The sequence below is a fragment of the Scyliorhinus canicula genome, chromosome 3, assembly GCF_902713615.1.
Source record: "Scyliorhinus canicula chromosome 3, sScyCan1.1, whole genome shotgun sequence".
Taxonomy (NCBI): Eukaryota; Metazoa; Chordata; class Chondrichthyes; order Carcharhiniformes; family Scyliorhinidae; genus Scyliorhinus; species Scyliorhinus canicula.
Window position 1 is genome coordinate 158,940,565 of NC_052148.1, and position 23,767 is coordinate 158,964,331.

The 23,767-nt window shown below is 45.1% G+C and overlaps 1 protein-coding gene across 2 annotated transcripts in view; it reads left to right on the plus strand.

The window, feature by feature from the left end:
• The window catches only part of tapt1b (transmembrane anterior posterior transformation 1b), a 146,902-nt gene that overhangs the window by 55,984 nt on the left and 67,151 nt on the right, over positions 1 to 23,767 (plus strand). For both annotated transcript variants that reach the window (XM_038791563.1, XM_038791564.1), the window contains exon 8: positions 17,489 to 17,569. In XM_038791563.1, coding sequence (XP_038647491.1) covers positions 17,489 to 17,569 — 81 coding nt within the window. The remainder of the gene's footprint in view (positions 1 to 17,488; positions 17,570 to 23,767) is intronic.

Sequence of the window (23,767 nt, forward strand, 5' to 3'; positions counted from 1 at the left end):
AGGAACCTGGACAATAGGTTAATAATAATCGCTTATTGTCACAAGCAGGCTTCAATGAAGTTACTGTGAAAAGCCCCTAGTTGCCACATTCCGGCACCCATTCAGGGAGGCCGGTACGAGAATTGAACCCGCGCTGCTGCCTTGTCCTGCATTACAAACCAGCTGTTTAGCCCACTGTGCTAAACCAGGTTCATCTTGATTGTCTGCACCCTCCCTGCCTGGAAGAGTGGGAGTGTGCCCCACCTCTACAGGTCCTTATTTACTTCCAATAATAATCTTTTATTCGTGTCTGGCGGAGTTGGTGCACTGCCTTTCTTGTGAAGAGCAGGTCAAAATACATTTGTAGCTTTTTCCTCTCTGCCAGAAGCTCTACGGTCAGAGCTTCGGAGTACTGCCGGTCCACCTCAATTATCGACTCGACCAGTTGTTGCCCAGCCACCCCCTCCTGCATGAATCTGGCAGCTTTAAAAGCGATAATCCCATCCCTGACCATGGCCTTCAGCGCCTCCCAGAACGTGGAGGGTTAGACCTCCCAATTCTGGTTTTTGCTAATTTACCCATCTATGGCCTGTTATTTTCTCGCAAAAGGCTTTTTTGGAGGCGGCCCGTCTCCAAACTCCGTGGGGACATTGGACTCGGCCCATCCCCAAACTCATGTACATGTAGTGTGGAGAGTGTGGTCGGAGATTACGATCGCGGAGTATTCTGCTCTTACTATCCCTGGAAGCACCGCTTTCCCTACCACAAAGAAGTCAATGCACGTGTGCACAATTAAACCCCCCACCCCACTCCCCGCCCCATCATTAGTTGGTGCGGTCTATGTTGGGAATGTCCGCTACGGTGGTCCTCATGAACTCCGTGTCGTCCCAATTGGGAGCGTACACATTAACAAGGACATTGCTGACCATGATGGGCAGTCCTCCTGGATCCGTAACCGTCCTCACCATGCTAAATGCTCTTGTCTCATAGCAGGATTCTTTCCCGGTCCTGGTACCGGTGCACCTTGGCGATTATGGCCCTTGGCTGCATCCCGGCCCTGGGTTTCTACTAACTGGCGGACGTAGTCTGTGGGGTTCCTGCCTTTTGTTCCCTCAGGCCCACTATCCTTAGATTGAGACGCCGCGACCGGTTCTCCTGGTCCTCTATCCTACCCCTTTAGGCTCCCCTGTGTCGCCACCTGTAACTGAGATGCTATCTCCGTCTCCAAGGCGACGACGATTTGGTTGCCCGAGGTCGTTGAGGTGTTTTCCAGATCTTTACTGTGTTCCCCTGGACCTCTAGTTGCCTCTTTGCCTTGTCCAGGGCCACTTGCATGGTGGCCAGTGTCCGCGACCTCTACCCTGACCACTCCCTTTATGTCAACGTTGATGTCCTCTTTCAGCTGCCTTTGAACTTACCTCCCTGGTGAGGAACTTCTTCCATCCACCCTCTGCAAGGGGGAGCTTCGTGTGCGACTTGGTACCTCTCTTTCAGGTGTGGCTGGAGTTTCTTTGCCCCATGGGTCCACTGATCCATTCGCATACTTCTGGCTTCTGTTGCTTTTTGTCTCTTTTCAGCCTCTGGAGCTGTTATTGTTTGGCATCGCTGAGTTTCTATTGGAATGGGTGAGGGGATGCTTTTTTCCTGGTTCTGTTAGGCTGTTTTGATTAAAAGATCCTAATTTCAAGTTCTTAGGAGGAGAGCCACCTTTTGTGCATCTACTCAGCACATCCCCGTCACTGGAAGTCCATTTCTTAGTGAATTAAGTATTTTTTTAAAATTTAAAAGCTTTTAAAACACACCTACCAGTGCCTGTGCGCCTAAGAAAATGGGCACAATTGGAGATGCCCTCCTAAACCAATGCTATTTTGATCTGTGGTTGTAGACAATTCTGTTAGGAGCACCTGACTCTTGCAAATTGAATCTTGAACCAGCATAAATGATTGTTGAAAACCTTAATGGTTTCATTTCAAATTGGCAGAACCCTTACCCTGGTTCAGCTGAGTCAGCCTAGATTGTGCTGATATAACCAGCAGAAAAAGTGAAAACTCAATCTCCTGATGGCATAAGTTAAAATGCAGTTTATTAAAATTGTTACTCTATTTTGATTTTAAAAATTGCTCATTGCTGAAGGAAAGGGGATGAAATGAAGAGCAGGTGGATAGGATTATGTGGAAGATGCTTGTTTAAATCAATTGAGCATGAGATGCTTTTTTATGAATATTGTAAGCAATTATGAAATCATAAGATTTTTTGAGTTGGGGTTAAGTTATTTATAAGTAGTCCCTTTTCTTTTTGTTTCCTCTTCTTTGTATGTCTAGGTTTGTGTCTTTGTTTTGAATGTTTTGATTTTACAATTATCAACAAAGCAGGGGTTCTGATGGAGGACATCTTAAAACAATGATCCAGATTTTGCGGTAATAAGAATGGCCAGCTCTGGCAATTTCCAATGTTTATACTTAAACCCGGAAATCAAGAAGTTGTTGTCCCAGTTGCCCAGGACTTCCACAAACTTTGCTGTAATGGTATATTGCCCAGAGACACTGCATTCACATACTTGAAACAACATGAAGTTTCTGTACTTGCTCTAGATACCCACTTAACCTCATCAGAAAAAGTTGGGGCTTGTCCAATAAAGAGTAAGCGAATTTTAAATGCATGGTAAGACTTGATTACTACCAAACAACTTCATGACACTGAAATTTTACTTTTATAATTGTGTGCCTGATTCCCTCATTATAATTATTGTTGGAGCTTTTTAAGAAATGAATTTCTAAGAATTTTCAAACTTTTTCTTTTTTTTCATGCATTTGTCTTAATCCCATAATTCTTTCTTTGCTTTTGTTCTCTTTCTCTCACCCCCCCCCCCCCCCCCACCGCCTCCAACCTTGCACTTTCCCAGCCTCTGAATTTGCTTCAAACATATACCAGTTGTATCAAAAGGTCATCAGCCTGAAATGTTACCTTTATTATATATACACAAAAGATGCTGAGTTAACTCAACTTTTGTATGTTAACTTTATTTCTCTGTTTACTGATCTTTAGTATTTCCACCATTTTCTGTTTTTATAATAATAATAATATCACTTTTATTTTGCTTTCTGTACATTAATTTTAGTTGAACTAAATATTGTAATTTACACTTCTGGGTTTAGAATCTGCATGCCTTGGTAAGGTTCATTCAGTCTGATTGAGGAGTGAAGTTGTTGCTTGCCCTATTCACACAGGGCATCAATCACCTATAGAGGGTACTGTTCTACTTCATCTCTCTCAATACCATTACTTGCAGTTCAAGTCGTAATCGGGGATAGTATAGTTAGGAGCATAGACATTGCTATCTGGCCAAGATCAAGAGTGCCAAATGTTGTGTAGCCTACTTGGTGCTCAGGTTCAGGATATCTCATCTAGGCTGCAGAAGAACTTGGAGTGGGGGAGTAAAGATCCAGTTGCCAGGCCCACATCAGTACCAATGACATAGGTGTAACAAGGATAGAGGTTCTGCTGAAGGAATATGAGCAGCTAGGGGCTAAATTTAAAAGCAGAACCAAAAAAAAGTAATAATTTCCAGATTACTACCTTAGCCACGAGCTAATTGGCACAGGGTCAATAAGATTAAAGAGGTAAATGTATGGCTCAAAGGTTGGTGTGGGAGAAATTGGCTTCAATTCATGGGACATCGACACCAGTACTGGGGAAGGATGGAGCTGATCTGATGGGACGGTCTTCACCTGAATTTGTTTTTTATTAAATATTTTTATTGGTGTTTCATTATTTACATTAATCTTTATGGAAAATAACGGGGAAAACATAGTAATACAGTGACACACAAAAAAAACAAAGAAAAACCCCAAAATGGCAATGAATAACAGAAAATGAAAAACACATGAAATGAGCGGGAAAACTAAGATACAAATACTAATATAAAGATACTACAGCAAAATGTGACCGTAGTCTATTTATACTGCATTGATTGGCTTTAGTGCAAATGTAGGCGGATGGCTTTAATCTCTGAATCCCCTTTTTTGTTTCTTTGTGTTTCTTGGGCATACCCACAATTTACATGTTGTCTAGGTCTTCTGTGTGTGCGCACTTGCACCCCTCCCAACCTCCCCGGAATATAAGGCCTACTTCCCCCCCCTCCCCCCAACAACTTTTCCTCGCTGTGGTGTGGGTGCTCCTCCCACCCCCCACCCAATGGTTGCTGGTCACAAACAGGACTTCAAAGAGGCCGGTGATTTTTTTCCACGTATGGTGGAACCCTTCATCTAATCCCCTAATTGCGGATATGCTTTTTTCCAATTTTAAGAACTCTGCTCGGGTCGAGAGCCAGTCTGCGGCTCTGGGTGGTGCAACTGCGTTCCATCCGAACCGAAGTCTCCATCGGGCTATCAGGGATCCTCTTCCGATCCACTTCTAGTATGGAATCGATCAGCCGTCGCCTAGCCTCCTTTCCTTCCTAATCCTAAACGCCCTAAGTAATTATTTCTCCCCTGATCACCACCTTCAGTGCCTCCCAGAACGTGGAGGGTGAGACCTCCCCTTTTTGATTGCAGGTTACATATCGATTGATGGCTTGTGATATTCTTGCGCAGAATGCCTTTTTGGCGAGGAGGGCTGTGTCCAGCAGCAGTGGGCGATGCTGGGCCCGGCCCGTCTCCAACCTGATGTCCATGTAGTGTGGAGCATGGTCTGAGATTACTATCGCAGAATATTCCTCTCTCTCTTCTTCCCCCCCCCCCCCCCCCCCCCCCCCCCCGCCCCACTACCCCTAGAAGCATCGATTTTTTTTTTCCACTATGAAGAAGTCTCTACATGAATAGGCTTAGTGTACAAGTGTACATGGGAGAAGGAGAACTCCCTCGGGTGGTTGAATCTCCATGGGTCAACCCCCACAACCTGTTATCTGTTCCATAAAGGTGTTTAGTTCTCGTGCAATTCCTGATATCCCCCCCCCCCCCAAACAACGCTACTTTTTTCCGAATAGTACGGCCACACACCTCGCCCTTGTGTCAAAGCACGCCTGATATGTCTGTCCCATCCAGCTTTTTCTTGCCCTCAGTTGGTCTTTCTCTCTTAAACCAGCCTGAATGAGTATGCCACTACAGTAACTGACTTCATTAGTAAGTGTGTCAAAGACTGTGTGCCAAAGAAGCAAATCTGCGTGTTTCCCAACCGGAAACCCTGGATGAACAGGGATATCCATTGCTTGCTGAAGTCTAGGTCTGAGGCATTCAAGTCAGGCGACCCTGACCTCTACAAGAAAGCCAGATATGATCTAAAGAAATTCATCAAAGATGCCAAAAGACAGTACCGGACCAAGCTCGAGTCCCAGGCTAGCCACACTGATCCCTGCTGCCTATGGCAAGGTTTGCAAGACATAACTGGCTACAAGATGAAGGTGTGTAAAATCGTCGGCTCCAATGTACCACTCCCTGATGAGCTCAACGCATTCTATGCCCGCTTTGAGAAAGAGGTCAGCGAGAGCAAGCCCTCCACCCCAGAAGCCGCGGATGAACTTGTATCTAAGATCACCACTGCAGACGTCAGAGCAGCCTTCTTGAAGGTCAACCCACGGAAAGCCACTGGCCCGGATGGGGCACCCGGACGAGCACTCGGGTCTTGCGCGGATCAGCTGGTGGGGGTATTCGCAGACATCTTCAGCCTCTCTTTACAACAATCTGAGGTCCCGATCTGCTTCAAGAAGACGACCATCATCCCTGTACCAAAGAAAAGCCAAGCAGCGTGCCTTAATGACTATCGTCCAGTGGCTCTGACATCCATCATCATGAAGTGCTTCGAAATGTTAGTCATGGCACGAATCAACTCCAGTCTCCCAGATTGCCTTGATCCACTACAGTTCGCCTACAGCTGCAACAGGTCTAGAGTAGACGCCATCTCCATGGCCCGGCACTCTACCCTGGAACACCTAGATAACAAAGACACCTATGTCAGACTCCTATTTATTGACTGCAGCTCAGCCTTCAACACCATCATTCCTACGAATCTCATCTCCAAACTCCTTGGCCTTGGCTCCTCCCTCTGCGACTGGATCCTGAACTTTCTAACCCACAGACCACAATCAGTAAAGATAGGCAACAACACCTCCTCCACGATCATCCTCTACACCGGTCCGCCACAAGGCTATGTCCTCAGCCTCCTACTATACTCCTTATATATCTATGACTGTGTGGCCAAATTCCCCTCCAACTCTATTTTCAAATTTGCTGATGACACCACCGTAGTGGGTCAGATTTCAAACAATGACGAGATAGAGTATAGGAATGAGATAGAGAATCTGGTGAACTGGTGCGACGACAATAATCTCTCCCTCAATGTCAACAAAACGAAGGAGATTATCATCGACTTCAGGAAGTGTAGTCGAGAACATGCCCCTGTCTACATCAATGGCAAAGAAGTAGAAAGGGTAGAGAGCTTCAAGTTTTTAGGTGTACAGATCACCAACAGCCTGTCTTGGTCCCCCCCATGCCGACACTATAGTTAAGAAAGCCCACCAACGACTACTTTCTCAGAAGACTGAGGAAATTTGGCATGTCAGCTACGACCCTCACCAGCTTCTACAGATGCACCATAGAAAGCATTCTTTCTGGTTGTATCACAGCTTGGTATGGAGCCTGCTCTACCCAAGACCGCAGGAAACTACAAAAGGATATGAATGTAACCCAGTCCATCACGCAAACCAGCCACCCATCCATTGACTCTATCTATAATTCCCGCTGCCTCAGAATGGCAGCCAGCATAATTAAGGACCCCACGCACTCCGGACATATTCTCTTCCACCTCTTTCCGTCAGGAAAATGATACCAAAGTTTGAGGTCACGTACCAACTGACTCGAGAACAGCTTCTTCCCTACTGCCATCAGACTTTTGAATGGTCCTACCTCATATATTAAGTTGATCTTTTCTCTACACCTTGCTATAACTGTAACATATTCTGCAGTCTCTCCTTCCTTCCTTATGCTACTGCCATCAGACTTTTGAATGGACCTACCTTGTATTAAGTTGATCTTTTCTCTACACCTTGCTATAACTGTAACATATTTTGCAGTCTCTCCTTCCTTCCTTATGTATGGTATGCATTGTTTGCACAGCATGCAAGAAACAATACTTTTCACTGTATACTAATACATGTGACAATAATAAATCAAATCAAATAAATATGTCTCTTGTAGGAAGACTATGTCCACCCTCAGGCTTTTGAGATGGGAGGAGACTCTGGACCTTTTCACTGACCCGTTGAGCCTCTCATGTTCCAGGTGACTATTCTGATGGGGGATTTCTGTTTTCCCCCCTTTCTGTGGGGTCAGCCTTACTTACCTCGTGGTCGAGCCCCTGCATGCCAGGGTTTCTCTTTGTTCATGGCCGTCACCTTCCTCTCTCTAACTATCTCCACGTACGACCTTCTGTAACCAGCCCTCTATCCCCGCCGAGTCCTTCTACTTGCGTAATTTCCCCCCTTCCATTTCCCCGTTCTCTCCTTACCTGCGCCTTCCCGGCTGGCGCTCCCTCCCTCTTGTGGGAGGTGTACCGCGCCTCCTCCCCCCCCCGCCCTTACTTCCATGCACCAGCTTGTTCGCTAGTGTTGTGGCTACCCCCTCGGACCAGATTTCCATTTTAACGTCCCCAAGTAAAGTTACCGCTTTTCCCCTGGATCATTAAAGTCTATGCTTAGTTTGTTGCCTTTCATTGTTGTTTCCCAAGCTCGTTCTTCCGAATGAACCCGTTAGCCTCCGGGGAGTCAAAGTAATTTCCTTGCCCTGGTATCTGACCCATAACTTGGCAGGGTGGAGCATACCAAACTGCACCTTATTTTGAATAGTGCGGTTTTGGCTCCATTCATTTCTGCCTGGTGCTTGGCCTGGTCCGCTCCAATGTCTTGGTACACGCAGATGGTGTGTCCTTTCCACTTGCATGACTGCATGTTTTCTGCCCCCCTCAGGATCCACTCTTTATATTTATCCGGGAATCTATGGAGTCTCACTTTCATTGCCTGCGGTAGTTCTCCCGACTTCGGTCTCTGTTGGAGCGACCTGTGGGCCCCGTCCACCTCTGAGGGCTTGCCGAAGCCCTCATCTCCGACCAGCTTTCTGAGTATCAACGCCACACACTGTCTTTTTTCCCTTACGATTCCTCAAATCTACCCACACAGATTCTACGCCGTCTGACTCAATCAGCTTCCTCCCGTCTGTGTCCTCCGGTAGCTGACGATCCGCAGGTTCTGCCGGCGGGACCTGTTCTCTTTGTCGTCAACCTTTCCCTTCAGTACCTTCTGAGTCATGACCAGCCTTACCACCACCGCTTCAAGTGAGGTGATCCGCTCTCCCTGGTCTGTGGCAGCTTTTTCTAGGTTCCACACCATTGTCTCTTGGGCTCCCAGTCTCTGATACACTTTGTCCATTGCCTCATTTATGGGGTCCATCTGCTGCTGACCCCAAAGCCGCCATGAGATCGGCTTTCATCGCTTCACTGTGCCTCTGGAGTCCTTTGTGATGAACTCCATCATTGCTTGAGTCGGCATTAGCGATTCTGTGGGTCAGCCATGGTCGGTCCTCGAACGCCACATGGGTCTCCCTGTTCGGAGGTCAAGGTTCTCTTCTCTCGGCCCTTACTGCCTTTGTGGCGTGATTGCTGGCTCGTTGGCATCCTGGCTGATACAGCAGTGAATGAGGGGTTACTTGGGGACCTTTTGTCTTTTGGTGCCCGTTGGTGTCCGTTTGGCGGGGTTAAAAGTCGAATCCAAAGTTCCTAGACGAGAGACGTGCTAGCTAAGTGAGAAATAAGGAGAGAGAGGAGTTGAACACGTGGCTACAGGGATGGTGCAGGAGGGAGGGTTTTGGTTTCCTGGATAATTAGGGCTCATTCTGGGGTAGGTGGGACCTCTACAAACAGGATGGTCTTCACCTGAACCAGAGGGGTACCAATATCCTGGGGGGGAGATTTGCTAGTGCTCTTCGGGGGGGTTTAAACTAATTCAGCAGGGGGATGGGAACCTAAATTGTAGTCCCAGTGTACAGGATGTTGAGAGTAGATCTGAGTCTTCTGATGTCATGCCGCTTGTGACGTCATGCCGCTTGTGATGTCCTGCGTAAAAATTGATTGCGCATGCGCAAATTGATCATTGGGCATTGTGCGCTTTTTCTTCAACTGCGCAGGGTGCGATTTTTTGTTTCCAACTGTGCAGGCGCGGCTTGTGCATGCGCAGATCCATGTTCGAACGGTGTTCGATCTTTTTCTGGCTGCGCATGCGCAGAACTATCTGCGTCCAAAATGTCTGCCTTCAATTGCGCATGCACGACATTCGCATGCGCAGAATGATCTTTGCCCAAAACTGCAGTTTTCAACTGCGCGCGTGCGGCTGCGGTTTCCTGCACATGCGCAGAACCAGATTTGCGTCTTTTGTTCCCGGGCAGTTTAAAATGTGCTCAGACGCCATTTTAACTTTAGACCCGCGGAGAAAAACTTTTGCTGCGTTCTTTCTTGGTTAAAAACTTAATGTTGTTTTTTTATTGCGATCTGCACTTTTCAATCGTGATTTCCAGCGTTAAATCCTGTTCACTCAGTAATTTTTTTCTGAGGTGCTCATTATTTATTCCCCAAACAATTTGTTATTAACAATTAAACAATTAAACAATTGTTAGAATCATGCTGCAGTGAAAAGTTGCATGATTGTACCAACAGCTTAAGATCAGCCACAGAGCTGTGAAAGATTCCACTTTCCCTTGCAATCTCTTTGCAAAGATGTAGCACTCATATATGTCATTTGACTGTACTGTACAGTGGCTATCAAATTTTTGTTTTATCTTGATAGAACATAGAACAGTACAGCACAGAACAGGCCCTTCGGCCCTCAATGTTGCGCCGAGCCATGATCACCCTACTCAAACCCACGTATCCACCCTATACCCGTAACCCAACAACCCCCCCTTAACCTTACTTTTATTAGGACACTACGGGCAATTTAGCATGGCCAATCCACCTAACCCGCACATCTTTGGACTGTGGGAGGAAACCGGAGCACCCGGAGGAAACCCACGCACACGGGGAGGACGTGCAGACTCCACACAGACAGTGACCCAGCCGGGAATCGAACCTGGGACCCTGGAGCTGTGAAGCATTTATGCTAACCACCATGCGACCCTGCTGCCCTATCTGCCCGATCTTCTGTGTAGATAAGAGTTGTAAATCTCTATCGCGTGATCACCAGCCGTAGTCAGTAAGAGAGCTATTTTCCGAGCATCGGTCGCGTTTGCTAAGTCAGATACTTCTACATACAGTTGAAATTTTTGTTTAAACAGTCGGCAGTTATCATTAAAGTTACCGTTGGTCCTGAGGTGACGAGGAGCTTTGTGGTCTATCCATCGTGCCTGGAGTCGGCAGCTTTGTTCCGGAGGTGCTGTCCAGAGGCGATGTTTCTGTTGCCAAATAGCTATCTGGTTTTCTCTCTGAACGTACAGAATTTAACTAGGTAGATGCAGCATCCACTCCGGTACCATATATTATGTTATGTTATTTGAGTAACATAAGTCGCTACTAATACGTCGCTACTAACCGTAGACAATGTTGAAAGATACCCCAGTCCTCTAAATAAGTTGAAAGTATTTATTTAGTAACGACAAAGCTATTAGTTGAGTTCAACACTCTGCTGATCTAACTCTAGTAACACAGTAAACCTGACTAGCTGTCCAAACTGTATCTCAGCCACATGTGGTGTCGTGATTGAGATCTATGCTACACTCCTGTTGTTACTCCAGTCTCTGCTGGGTGAGTGAGGTGGAGAGCCTGTGTGTGTTGTGTTTTATAGTGGTCGTGTAATGCCCTCTAGAGGTGATGCCACAGCTGGGTGTTCTGATTACCCATTGGTTACATGTCTGCATATCATTACAGTAGAGAGATTTGAAAACAAGAAGGTGAAGTTTAAAATCAATATAAGTGATTACAGGGCTGACATGTGAACAGACTATGTGTGAGTAAAGACTTTTGGGGGGGGGGAGGGGGGGGGTAATTTTTCTGCTCCCGTTGACCTTGGACGGGATCAACGTTGGGATCTGATTATCCCACAGGAAACCCAAATTGTGTTTCATGCCGATGTAAAGGTCCCCTCCCCTGTCCCGTGAAGTAATGGGAATCCTGCGTTGCAATGTCTGGATCATCATTACAATAAATTTATATTTAATTATCAGGCCTCTGTTCTATATGTGAGCTAATTGGAGTTGGAAGAAGATGACAAATAGCAGGTTGCCAGATCGGTCAGGCTGCTTGAAGTTGTCCAATAGACCCTCTCAACTGCAGCTATGAACACAAATGCAGATAGTGTGGCTGTAAATGACTGCATCGGAGCATCCTTGTGTCGTCTTTCTACTGTCACAGATGTGTTTGGAGGCCTGATTAAATTTTATTGCAAGATTCACCAGGAGCTCTGCAGTCATGCTTTCAGTAAGAAGTCTTACAACACCAGGTTAAAGTCCAACAGGTTTGATTCAAACACGAGCTTTCGGAGCGCAGCTCCTTCCTCAGGTGAATGGCGAGGTATGTTCCAGAAACATTTATATAGACAAAGTCAGAGATGCTGGACAATGCTTGGAATGCAGGCATTTGCAGGTAATCAAATCATTACAGATCCAGGGAGAGGGATAATCACAGGTTAAAGAGGTGTAAATTGTCTCAAGCCCGAACAGTTGGTAGGATTTTGCAAGTCCAGGCCAGATGGTGGGGGGTGGATGTAATGCGACATGAATCCAAGATCCCGGTTGATGCTTTCAGTGATATGGATATAAGATACATTGCCATGGTGATCATTAAGTTGACAAGGATGTCAATATCTCAGTACCATATTTGCAGACAATATTACACCGATCTGATAATGAATCTGTCAGGGCTAGTAAAGAACTCGATGTGGAGCTGTGCTGCTTGTTTGAAGGATATCTGCTGCTAACATCCACTGTAGCGATAGTATGGTCAATGCCAGTGTTAGTCAGTGCATCCTTTTGTTATCTTCAGGCATTCTGTAATGCTGAACTATGAAGATGGCTCTGCAAGGAGTGACACACAGGGCCCTCTCCAGCAACTCATGCAGCACAATCTCTACTTTAGTAGCCATGAAACAGTATTGTGTTGCATGCAACTCCTATTGTGTGGTTTGCTGTCTTTTCCGATTCCTTTCCCCTTGTTTTTCAGATGTAAGTCACTCTTCTCCGTTAAGCCATGGGGATGTTGTTAGTGGATTAAAATACTTTTTAATCTTTCTAGCACCTTCCAGGTGTCCTGTTTCTGCCATTTTGTTCTGACTTATCTCATTTATTGAATTTCATCAAATGCAGTTTTCAGCTCCACCACTAGTGTGCTCTGTACATCCACCTAAATCTGTATCTGGGGCGATTGAATAAATATGTGATTACGACCTATGAAATTTAAACACGCTTATGGATTACCATTCTGATGAGATTTGTGCCAGGAAAGAAATTAAAAACGAATAAATGAAAGAAATTCAGCATCTGAACATACACTTAGACACTGTTGCTTTGTCCTGAAATTTTCACCATGTTGCCCGTTGTGTCTAATCCATAATTTCTAAATTTAAATTTGAATCCTCTATGTCCTCCACCTGAATCTCTTAAGGTTTCTTCTACCACTGACTCATGCTGATACTGTGAGCCCCATCACACTATTTTCAGACTGACCTGACCTGAGCCTCGGCCCCTGGGAAGAAATGACATGGAAATTTACTTGACAGCACAAAAAAAAACTGTAATCCTGTCGCCAGGCCTAGCTTTAAATTGGGTCAGAGGTCTTAGCACTTTAAAAGAGCTAAAGTAATTTAAGACCTGTTTCCAGTCTCCACTGAAAAGCAGCTTTTCTTTATGGCAAGGAATTACAGCCAAGTTTCATAGGCTTTTTGGTATCTGCATATTTAAACTGCAAACAACATTTGTTTAAATAATTTATAAAAATAAATAAATTTAGAGTACACAATTATTTTTTTTCCAATCAATGGGAAATTTTGTGTGGCCAATTCACGTATCCTGCACATCGTTTTGCGTTGTGGGGATGAGACCCACGCAGACACGGGAAGAATGTGCAAACTCCACACAGACAGTGATCCGGGGCTGGAATCAAACCCGGGTCCTCGGTGCTGTGTGGCAGCAGTGCTGCCCCTTGCATTTGTTTAAATAATAAACTTTTCCAGTTTACGGCTGAAGAAACCTTTACCTTCCAAAATATTTGTCCATGTTACCAAACTTGGAACCTTATTCAACACCCTATTACAATCCACTCATAACCTCTACCACTACTTTCATACTCTAATACTTAGTGCTCCCAGTATCAATATTACTGAAGACCATTGATTTACACATTTCGCATACAGTACCGTCATAATCATTGAAAATAACCTTCAGTATTGCTAACACACTATTGCACAATAATACAAATATTCAGCGCTGGCTCTCAGACCTGTGCCCAACAGAGATCCTCCCTCAAGGTAGCTCCTGCCACCTCTGAACCTACATGTTACCCACCCTCCATCTCTTTCATCAGGGCCTGCCAACCTGGGCCTGCTGAAACACCCCAGACTTGTAGGTATCCAGCTTCATGACTCCTCTCGTTAGGGACTGCCTGTAGGCCTGGCAGTAGCCATCACTTCAGGTGGTGCGGCTGGGACTAGAGAGTTGCCCACCATTTGGCCACCAGCTCTTGAAGGTAGCACTTTTTCCCAGATGGTAGTGGAAGTTACACCCTAAGCCAATTAATGGCACAACAGCAGTTAAATTGTTAAAGGGTGACTTGGGCAAGGGAGGCAGACGCCATGACTTTTTAACCAGTACTCCTCCACATAAAATTGCGACCCATATCCCTAGTTTAACGCTCTGACTCCCACAAATTTCTCGGGTTCAACTTTATAATGCACTTTGAAAATGGTGGTTCTTGGTTTTAATTGGATTACTTACAGCGAAATGTGGGCACGAGATTCCTGAAGGATTTTCCCACAAGTTAGTGGATGATCTTGACGTATAAATTGTGTAGGCTTTGATTAATCGGTCCTTTTGAAAATCTGAGGTTGGGAGAGGAATTAAGTGTTGCTCCTTCCAGTTCTCAGCCCAAGTATTCTTCTTCTTACCCTTTTTTTAAATCACCTTGCTAGATCCCACTTGAATACTCATTTCTTTCTGCTTCTGACCCTTTTTGTTTTCCTCATCCTTGCCCCTTGCTGTATCCCTCCTCTATCGATACTACATGCTCATTGCTGGGAAATGCAATCGGTGATCTAAACCTATGTGACTAACTATCCTTACCCTAGTTCATAATGTTTGATGTTAGTCACATTGTATTTGAAAAATAAACATGTTACCTCCTGGCAAACCTCACTTTGACTTCAATTCTGAAAAATCAAGAAAGGAAGAATATTTGAGGAGCTGGAGGCAAACGAGCAAAAATTGTGAGGTAGCTCTGCAGCCTCTGGTCTGCGTTATGAGGAGAAGCTTGGACTTTCAAGTCTGGGAACATGATGGGTGGAATTTCTATAAGCCCTCGGTGGTGTTTTTAATGGTGGGAGGGCCAGAAATTGGCTTCATGCTGGCATGAATTTACAGCAGGATCATCCTCTGATGCCCACCGTGCCGGCTCGGAAAACCCGCCAGAGGATGGCTTGAACTTCATTTCCATTTGAACCCTCACATCAGATTCTCTGTGATGCCAACTGGAAAACACGCCAGCGTGGAACACGTTCGTACAAAATGGCTTGCAGATGTTGGGCCTCATCTGAACACTGCCTGAGGCTGCCTCCAGAGATTGGAAGCTGCCCACAACCCTGGTACACCACAGCAGTGGGTGAGGGGAGCATCTGCAGGTGGACCTTCCAGAGGGGTCCATCTTCCAGCCTCAGGATTTTCTGGGGATCCATTTTCTTTCTCAGAGGTCTATCTTCCAGTCTCCTGAGTGCTCTTGGAGATCTACCTTCATTTTCTGAAAGTTCACCTCCTTTCCTCAATGGTGGGTCAGTGATGTTGGGCGCCTTTTCAATATGGCGCCCTAACACAACTGAGCACCACACATCATCCAGGTCTGCCTCGCCACTGAAAAAAGCGTGAAACACCCGGGTTCATAATTAATGAGGTTGGGGCTGAAAGATTTACTGTGTTTTCCTACCGGCTTCCGTAGTGGGAAACACTTCACGTTCCTGCCCCCGCCATGGCACTTAGTCTCAAAATGGGAGAGCTCCACCTGTCTGAGCAGTGTACTTGTAGCGATCACAAGATGGTAAAGGAATGTCAAAGGTAAACAAATTGCCAGTGTAGGAAAAGTGAGCACAGATTAAAATTTGTGAAAGATAAATTTAAAACTGATAGCAGGAAGTTCTTTAAAGGGATGTTCAATTCTTGGAATCTTTTTCCAGATTGAGCAGCGAAAGTGAAATTTTAAGAACCAACTAGATAGGAATCTAGGACATAGAAACATAGTCACAGGATTAGGCCATTCAGCTTGTGTTTGTTTTGCAATGAGACCCAGGCTAAAGCTCTGGGGACCCGGGTTCGAATCCCACAATGACAGATGGGTGGGATTAGGTGGATTGGCCAAGCTAAATTGCCCCTTAGTGTCCAAAGATGCGCAAGCTAGGTGGATTGGCCATGAATGTGCGGGTTACAAGGATAGGGCCAGGGAGTGGGCCTAAGTAGAGTGCTCAGTCGGAGGATTTGCAGACTCAATTGTCGAATGGCCTCATTTTACACTAAGGATGCTATGGAATTTGAATTCAATTAACAAAACAAAAATTTGGAATTAAAACTCTAATGATAACCATGAAGCCATTGTCGATTGTTGTAAAAACTATCTTGCCATCCTTGGTTTTGTCTAAATGTGTTTGACCCTTAAATGCACTATCAAGGGAAATTAAGAATGTGCAATAAATGCTGGCCTAGACCAGCAAAGCTCACATTCGGAAAATAATTTTAAAATGCTACCCTTTTGTGAGGAAAAAAACTATTTTGTCATGAACCCTGAACAGCCTAGCTTTAATTTTAAGGTTAAGCCTCTGGTTCTGGATACCCCAGGGGAAATAGTTTCTCCTTGTCTATCTTCTCAAATCGCTTAATCATCCTAAACATCTTAATTTGAACACCTCATAATCTTCTGTATTCAACGTAATGTAAATCTAGTCTATTCCATTCGTTAGTCCTCATAATTTAACCCCTTTATCAGTATCTGCACTCATTCCCCTCCCAAACCATTATATCTTCCCGAAGGGGCTGTGCCCAGAACTGAATGAATTACTCCAAATGGGTCCAACCAAAGTTCTAATAATTTGTAACGCAAATTACAGCTCCTTGAGATAAAAACAAATATTCCAATAACTTTTATTTCATACAAGTCCATTAGCTGTTAGTAATTTCTCTAGATGGCCCCTATATCTCTCTGCTCGTTCACAGTTCACAGATTCTCATTCTTCTTAAAATAACCTGATTATCTTAAGTTTGAATTGGATTGAATTTTCCACATCAAACTCCATTTGTCACAGTTTTATCTGCTCTTTGAATCAATCAATAGAAAACTTGGATACAGGCCCCTCCTTTCTTGGTGATCATTTTTAAATATTGTGGAAATCTGAAGTCCCAGTACAGACACTTTTAATGTTGGTGCATATCGTGTTATCCTTATTCCGTGTCCCAGCAGATAATAAAATCCCAATTTAAATCAATAGAATGCCTAACCAGGTGGGAGACTGTAAGATCGTTGTGGATTGATTAGTTAAAATTGATTTGCTTATCTGTAAAAAACGATTCAGCCAAATGGGAACATTAAAATGTGTTTGCTTATCTGTAATCTGCTGGGGGCCTCTGATCCCCTGAGAGACCCCCATGAGTGCTGTTCCGTCTGGTCTTCGTTTGTGGAGACCAGTGCTGAACTGCGCTCGCCCAAGGTCTCTGAGCTGAAGGGGGTGAATCTCAAAGCCTCAAATACCTCTGGAATCTGCATATGAGAGTGAGACTAACTGTCTTCCTCTAATATGCAGATTTGCCAAAAAGTGATCCACCCACAATGGGCAGGATTTACATTGCAACACCTCGTGAGATCATGTTGGATCTTGTGAGACGTTGCGAAGCGGGTAGATCCCAGGAGCAGGGTCTCCCGGCTTTTATTGGCCTCATTGCTTTTCCGGCGCAGCGTGACCATTTGATCACGCCCAATAATTTGATGGCTGGTTGAAATGGTGTGTCCTCAGGAATTGGGGTATGATCGAGTGCAGGAACCGTTGCAATGGAAAATAAAATGATAACTTTGGGATCATTTGTTCAAAATATCTCTCTAATCCATGTGTATTTATTTTAATTATTTGCTATGTAATTTTATTTGTTAATTACTGTATAATGTTTTTGAAAGAGCACTTTGAGCTTCTTGGTAAAAATGATAAAATTATTAGCTTCCACACAAATTATGATGGTACAGGTGATTAGACTCTTTTACATGCCACTGTTTAATGTAGGAACAATCTGTTTTGCAGATATCAGAGAGAGGTTCAACAACTATGTTCTTCTGCTGATTGTTTGTTTGAGGAATATGGAACAATTTTCATGGAACCCAGGTATAAAAATTACATACAATTTCTCATAACTTCAGTTTTCTCAGAACAACCCTAATTTCTCAAAATATCTCTTGTCTATTTGCTTTGAAGAATAACACATGCTTCAATCTAATTATATTTAACTCTTATTTTGTTGTAATCTGATTTAATCCAGGTATTGTAGGTTCATTAACTCCCAGAATGGATCAATTTCTAATCGCATCTTAATTTACTTGAATAGAGTCTGTGTGAAAATAAAATTGTGTAGGTTTACACTCACTTGGGTTGTGACAGAAATTAAGGAACACTTTGGTGGTGAATTCAAGCGGGAGTTCACCTGTTCATCCACTGTAACAACTGAAGAAGAGCTGCAGAACCCCTTAGGAAAATTGTTTCTGAAGTTCTTCGGTTAAAGTTTCTGCCAATGAACAGAAGAGCCACCATGGAAGTTCACCCCTTAATTTAAATTGTATTGCATTTGTCTCCTATCTCTCCTTATTGTCTGAGATCTATTATACCTTAATGTGCACCTGTATTTTATTTCTGTGTAGCTCACCAAGTTTTATCATCTTAGTGTGTACATATATCTATACTTTAGTATCTTATAGGTTAGGGTCTAAAGGTAATTTATTTTAAATACATTATTAATAATGAGATAATAGCCTATCCTGTATTGCTGAGAAAGATGAAAATATATTTGTGTTAGTATGGGTATAAGACGAACGGAAAACATGTGAATTAAAGTTAAAACAGTATTATAAAGGATACAAGACTTGTTTATATAGTGCCTTTCACAACCACAGGTCTCCCCAAAGTGCTTTATAGCCAATGAGTATGTCTGAAGAATAGTCACTGTTGTAATGTAGGAAACATTGCAGCCAATTTTAGTGTAATAATCAAATGACGTGTTTTAGTGATGTTGACTGAGGAATGAATATTGGCAGGAGGCAGTCCAAAGTTCCCCTGCTCTTCTTCAGAACAGTGCTGTTGGATCTTTTGCATCCACCTGAGAGATTCCTCAGTTTAACTTCTCATCTGAAAGATAGCACTTGGCAGTGCAACACTCCCAGTAATGGACTAGAGTGTCAGCCTTGATTTTTCTGTTTAATTCCTGGAGTGGGACTTGAACCTCCAACTTTCTAACTCGGAGGCAAGACTAGCATTTTTTTGAAAATATATATTTCCATTAAACTTTTTTTGGACCAAAAAGTACAAATAATCCAAATAACAGTCAACTAAACAGAAACAAGCACTCCTCCCCATTATGCCCTCTTCCCCCTCCCCTCAAAAGCTAACTAGTGACCAATTAATTGAAATGCAATATAAACAGTTGCCATCCCTGGTAGAATCCTTCATTTGATCCCCTCAGTGTATTTGACCTTCTCAAGTTGCAAAAACTCTATTAAGTCACCCAGCCACACCAAGGCACTAGTGGCATCACCATCCTCCAACTCAACAGGATTTACCTCTGAGCAATCAACGAAACGAAGACCATGACGTCTGCAGCCGCACCAATCCGCAGCTCTGGCAAGTCCGAAACCCCAAATATAGCTGCCAAAGGCAGAGCTCCAACTCGATGATCAGGATTGCCGACCTAGTGCTGAAAAAAAGAGACCCAGAAACCCACAAGCTTGGGACAAGATTAGAACATGTGCGTGTGATAAGCGGGCCCTCTCGGAACAGCGCTCGCACCTATCCTCAACCACCACAAAGAAACTACTCATTCTGGCTTTAGTGAGGTGCACCTAAACACTACCTTGAGCTAGATCAGGCTCTGCCTAGCACACAATGACGTGGCCTTCACCCTGCGAAGGGCCTCACTCACACCTCCTCCTCCAATATAGGTCCCAACTCCTCCTCTCATTTGGCCTTCGCCCCTTCCACTGAGACCTGATGCTAACCCCTGCTCTTCCCCGCTGTTACCAGACTCCTAAACAACCCTCTTATGGACTGACCTGATTAATACTGCACTCTTGTATGTTTCACCCGATGCCGGTGTCTATGCATTTACATTATGGACCGTGTGTTGCCCTTTTATGTATTTTTAAAAAAAATTATTTTCTTTTAATGTACTAAATGATCTGTTTGAGCTGCTTGGAGAAAAATACTTTTCACTGTACCTTGGTACACGTGACAATAAACAAATCCAAACAGATCACTCACTCTCCAGCCTCTTCCCCTTCCACCCCCCCAAATGTGGCATCTAATTTTGCCAGTTCGAAAAGTGGTTCATACAAATGAGGGCCCGCCTTGACACTGATCCCAGCTTGAAATGCTGACTTGAATTGCCTCCTTACTTTTAAAGTGGTGACGACCACTGGGTTTGACGAATACTTTGCCGGAGCAAATGGCAGAGACGCCGTCACCTGTGCCCCAAGCTGGGCCCTCTACATGAGCCAGACTCCATCCACACCCGTCGACCGTGTCATAATATCCACTCATGTATATAATGAGGTGCAGACAGGCAGTGATTGACACACAGGATGACCAGTAAGCACACAACACAGTGCAGCCAATCACCAGACAGGACACTACCACTAAAAAGCCAGAGGGCACTAGGTTTCCTGTTCTCTCTGGACCCAGCCACTGAGACAGTCAGAGTCCACGAGCTAGCAAGTGCAAACACCATGCTGTAGCTAGTAAATCTGGTCAGGCTATTACTAGGTCTCCAGTCAGTTCAGTATAGTGTCGACCCACAGCTGAATATGTTTATCAGTTCTATCGTTGAATAAAAGAGTGTTGGATCTTCTCCAGTGTTAAACGTCTGTTTCTAGCTTCTCTGCATCGAGTGCAATCCACCTTGAACCAACCTGCCTAACACATCAGACCGCAGGTCACCACACAACCCCTACACCTCAACGTTGGCAGCCCAATAATAAAACATCAAATTCGTAGTGCCAACTTGTCTATCCTTCTGCAGGGCACCCCTCCGAATCCTCAGGGTTTTCCTCACCCTGATGAAATCTGATATAAGCCACTCAGCTTCCCGGAAAAATAACTTGGGTCGAAATACTGAAAGGCACTAAAATAAGAACAAGGTTCTCGGCAAGATGTTCATCTTGATGGATTGAACCCGGCCCACCAAGGACACTGGAAGGCTGTCCCACCTTTGCAGGTCAGCCTTGACCCTACTCGCTAGGCTGGTATAATTCAATTTATGGAGCTGCATCCAATCCCAAGCCACCTGAACTCCCCAAATACCAAATGCTCGTCCCAGCCAAGTGGAAGGTTAGCCTTTCCAGGCCGGCTCCCTCCCCGAAGTCCCTACATTTAACTTGTATCCAGAGAAGGAACCAAAGTTCTTCAGTATACCCATGTCCCCATAACTGGCCCCGGATCCCTTATGGCATAAGGTCATCCGCATACAAGGATACCCTGTGTTCCACCCCACCCCTAAGTATCCCCCTCCATTTGCTTGAGGCCCTCCTGGCAATAACCAGTGGCTCAATCGCGAACACGAACAAGAGGGGAGAAATAGGACACCCCTGTCTCGTCCCCCTGTGTCACAGAAAAGGCCCCAAACTCTCAATGTTGGTACAGGCAATGGCAGAAGGAGCCTCATACAACAAAAGCACCCACAATACGAAATAGGGCTCAACTCAAACTTCTTCAAAGCCGCAAAAAGATACCTTAATTTCTTCTACATTGAATGACACTATTGTCAACGGTTCCGATTCAGCCGCTGGGGTGAGAACCACATTAGCAATCACCTCACATTGAATGATAACATTTGGCCCTTTACAAATCCCGTCAGGTCCTCCCCAACTATCTCTGGGAGATAGGGTTCCAACCTCAATGCCAGGATCGTGGTCAGAATCTTTGCGTCTACATTAAGCAATGAAATTGTGCTATGCGACCCCCATTCCGTGGAATCCTTGTCCTTTTTCAGAAGAAGAGAAATAGATGTCTGCCCAAGCGTCTCAAGGAGAGAGCACTGTGCCAACGAATCATTTAACATCCCCATCAATAATGGAACCAGTTCATCCACAAACATCTTGTAGAATTCCACCAGGAACCCATCCTGTCCCAGTGCCTTTCTTGTCTGCGTCTTTCCTAACACTGTTCGGACTTCCTCCAAACCCAGCGGTGCCTCCAGCTCTTCCTGAAATACCTCCCCCACCCTAGGGAACTCCAGACCCTCTTAAAAACTCTACCATTCCAAGGCCATCCTCTGGCGGCTCCGATCTATAAAACCTCTCCAAGAAGGCTCAAAATGCCCCATTCACCATGTCTGGTGTGGAAACCAGCCTATCTTCCGAATCCCTAACCTGAATTATCTCCCTAGCAGCCTCTTGCTGCTTTAGCTGGTGAGCCAACAAATGGCTGGCATTCTCCCCATACACATACGCCACCTTCTTCAAACGCCTCAGCCTGCAAATCATCCTGTCAGTAGGCTGCAGGTCAAACTGCATTTGCAGCTTTTTCCTGCGTGTCAGTAGTTCCCGGATTGGGTTGCTCACATACCTACGACCACTCCCAGGATATCATCCACTAACTTCTGTGCTCCTTCTTGGCATGTTCTCTTATGGCTCCCGAGACCTTCCTGCAGAATCCAATGTCAAACAAAAGCCCTATAGCCAACCTCCACCCCTTGCGCTATGTCCGGCCTGCCTCCAACACTAGGTCTACCAGATGCGGTCAGAAGTGACCATGCCGAATATTCACCTTTTCACGCTGGGGAAAAGAGTGACAAAGTAATCTATCCTCGAGTACAGCTTGTGTACAGGGGGAAAAAATGAGAACTCCTTACCCTCGGGGTGCATAAACCGCCATGGGTCCGCACCTCCTGTCTTCTTCATGAACGGAGCCAGCACCTTTGCCATCCTCGAAGGGGTCAACAACTTTGACCTAGAGGGGTCCATTTTCAGGGCTATCCACCCCCCTAGAATCAGTTGGTGAGTGTCTAAATCCGGTATTGCAACCAACAACCTCCTTATAAAGTTACATCATTCCATTTTGGGTGTACACGTTCACTTTCCCTCCAGTGTGCCTGCAACCATCACATATCGAGCCTCCCTGATCATCCAAGACCTTCCCTGCCTGGAAGCAGACCCTTTTATTGATTAAAATTGTCACCCACCCAACCCTGCTATCCAAGTCTGAGTGAAAAACCTGGCTCACCCAGGCTTTACACAGCCTGATCTGGTCCTGGACCTGCAAGTGATCTTGGTTATTGGGTTACAGGGATAGGGTGGAAGTGAGGGCTTAAGTGGGTCAGTGCAAATTCAATGGGCCGAATGGCCTCCTTCTGCACTGTATGTTCTATGTTCCTGTAAAAACACCAAATCGGCCCCCAAACTCGAAAAATGAGAGAAAATACTCACTCTTTTCACAGGATCCTTGAGGCCCCGCATGTTCCAGTTGACTAACCTCCAGCCTTTCATTGCAAATTCCTAGGTCCCAGGCCCACCTAACATGGTTACCAGCCCCACCCCAAGATGAGGCGGAGAAAATCTCCTGGTCACTGTTCACTCTACGAACCCCCACCCCCCAACTTCCTTGTTATATAACACCGCCTTCGCCTTATTGAAGGCCATAAGCCTTTTTGTCAGCTCAGTGTTGGTAGATCTACACTGTGTGTCTGTCCTAGTCTATATTGCAGTTCTTCTTGGCCCACTCCAGGACCCACATCTTCATCTGGAAGCTATAAAAATGAATAATCATCGCTCGTAGTGGCTCATTCGCCCGTGGCTTCTATCGCAGTGCCTGATGAGACCTATCTAATTCTGGAGGAGCGAACACTTCATCCCCACCCACTAGCCAAGAAAACATCTCCCAAGAAGTACTCTGTTGCCGTTGAGCCTTCCACTCCCTCCAGCAACCCCAGCATTTTGAGGTTCAATCACCTCAACCAATTCTTCAAGTCTTCAACTTTTGCCGTCCGCCCCTTGTTGCTCTCTGACACGAGCAGTATCTTTGTTTCCAGCGAGGCGGGCTGCCCTCATGCCGAAACAAGGCCTCTTGCACATTTCGACATCTTGCCTAGTTCTTTCACAATTTTCAACGTTTTATCCTGCTGCTCTCTGATCTGGCCCACTGTCTCCTCAACAGTGGCTTTAAAAGACTCCTTCATCTCTTTGCTCAAACTGCCTGTCCATTTGATTTCCAAACTTTCCCAGTTCCTGTGCTATCACCACAGGTTGCGTGTCTACCGTGATGGGTATGGCCGTTCCGCCATCTTCTCACCTTCAGATTCCATCGCCGGGTTAGCAGCCTGGA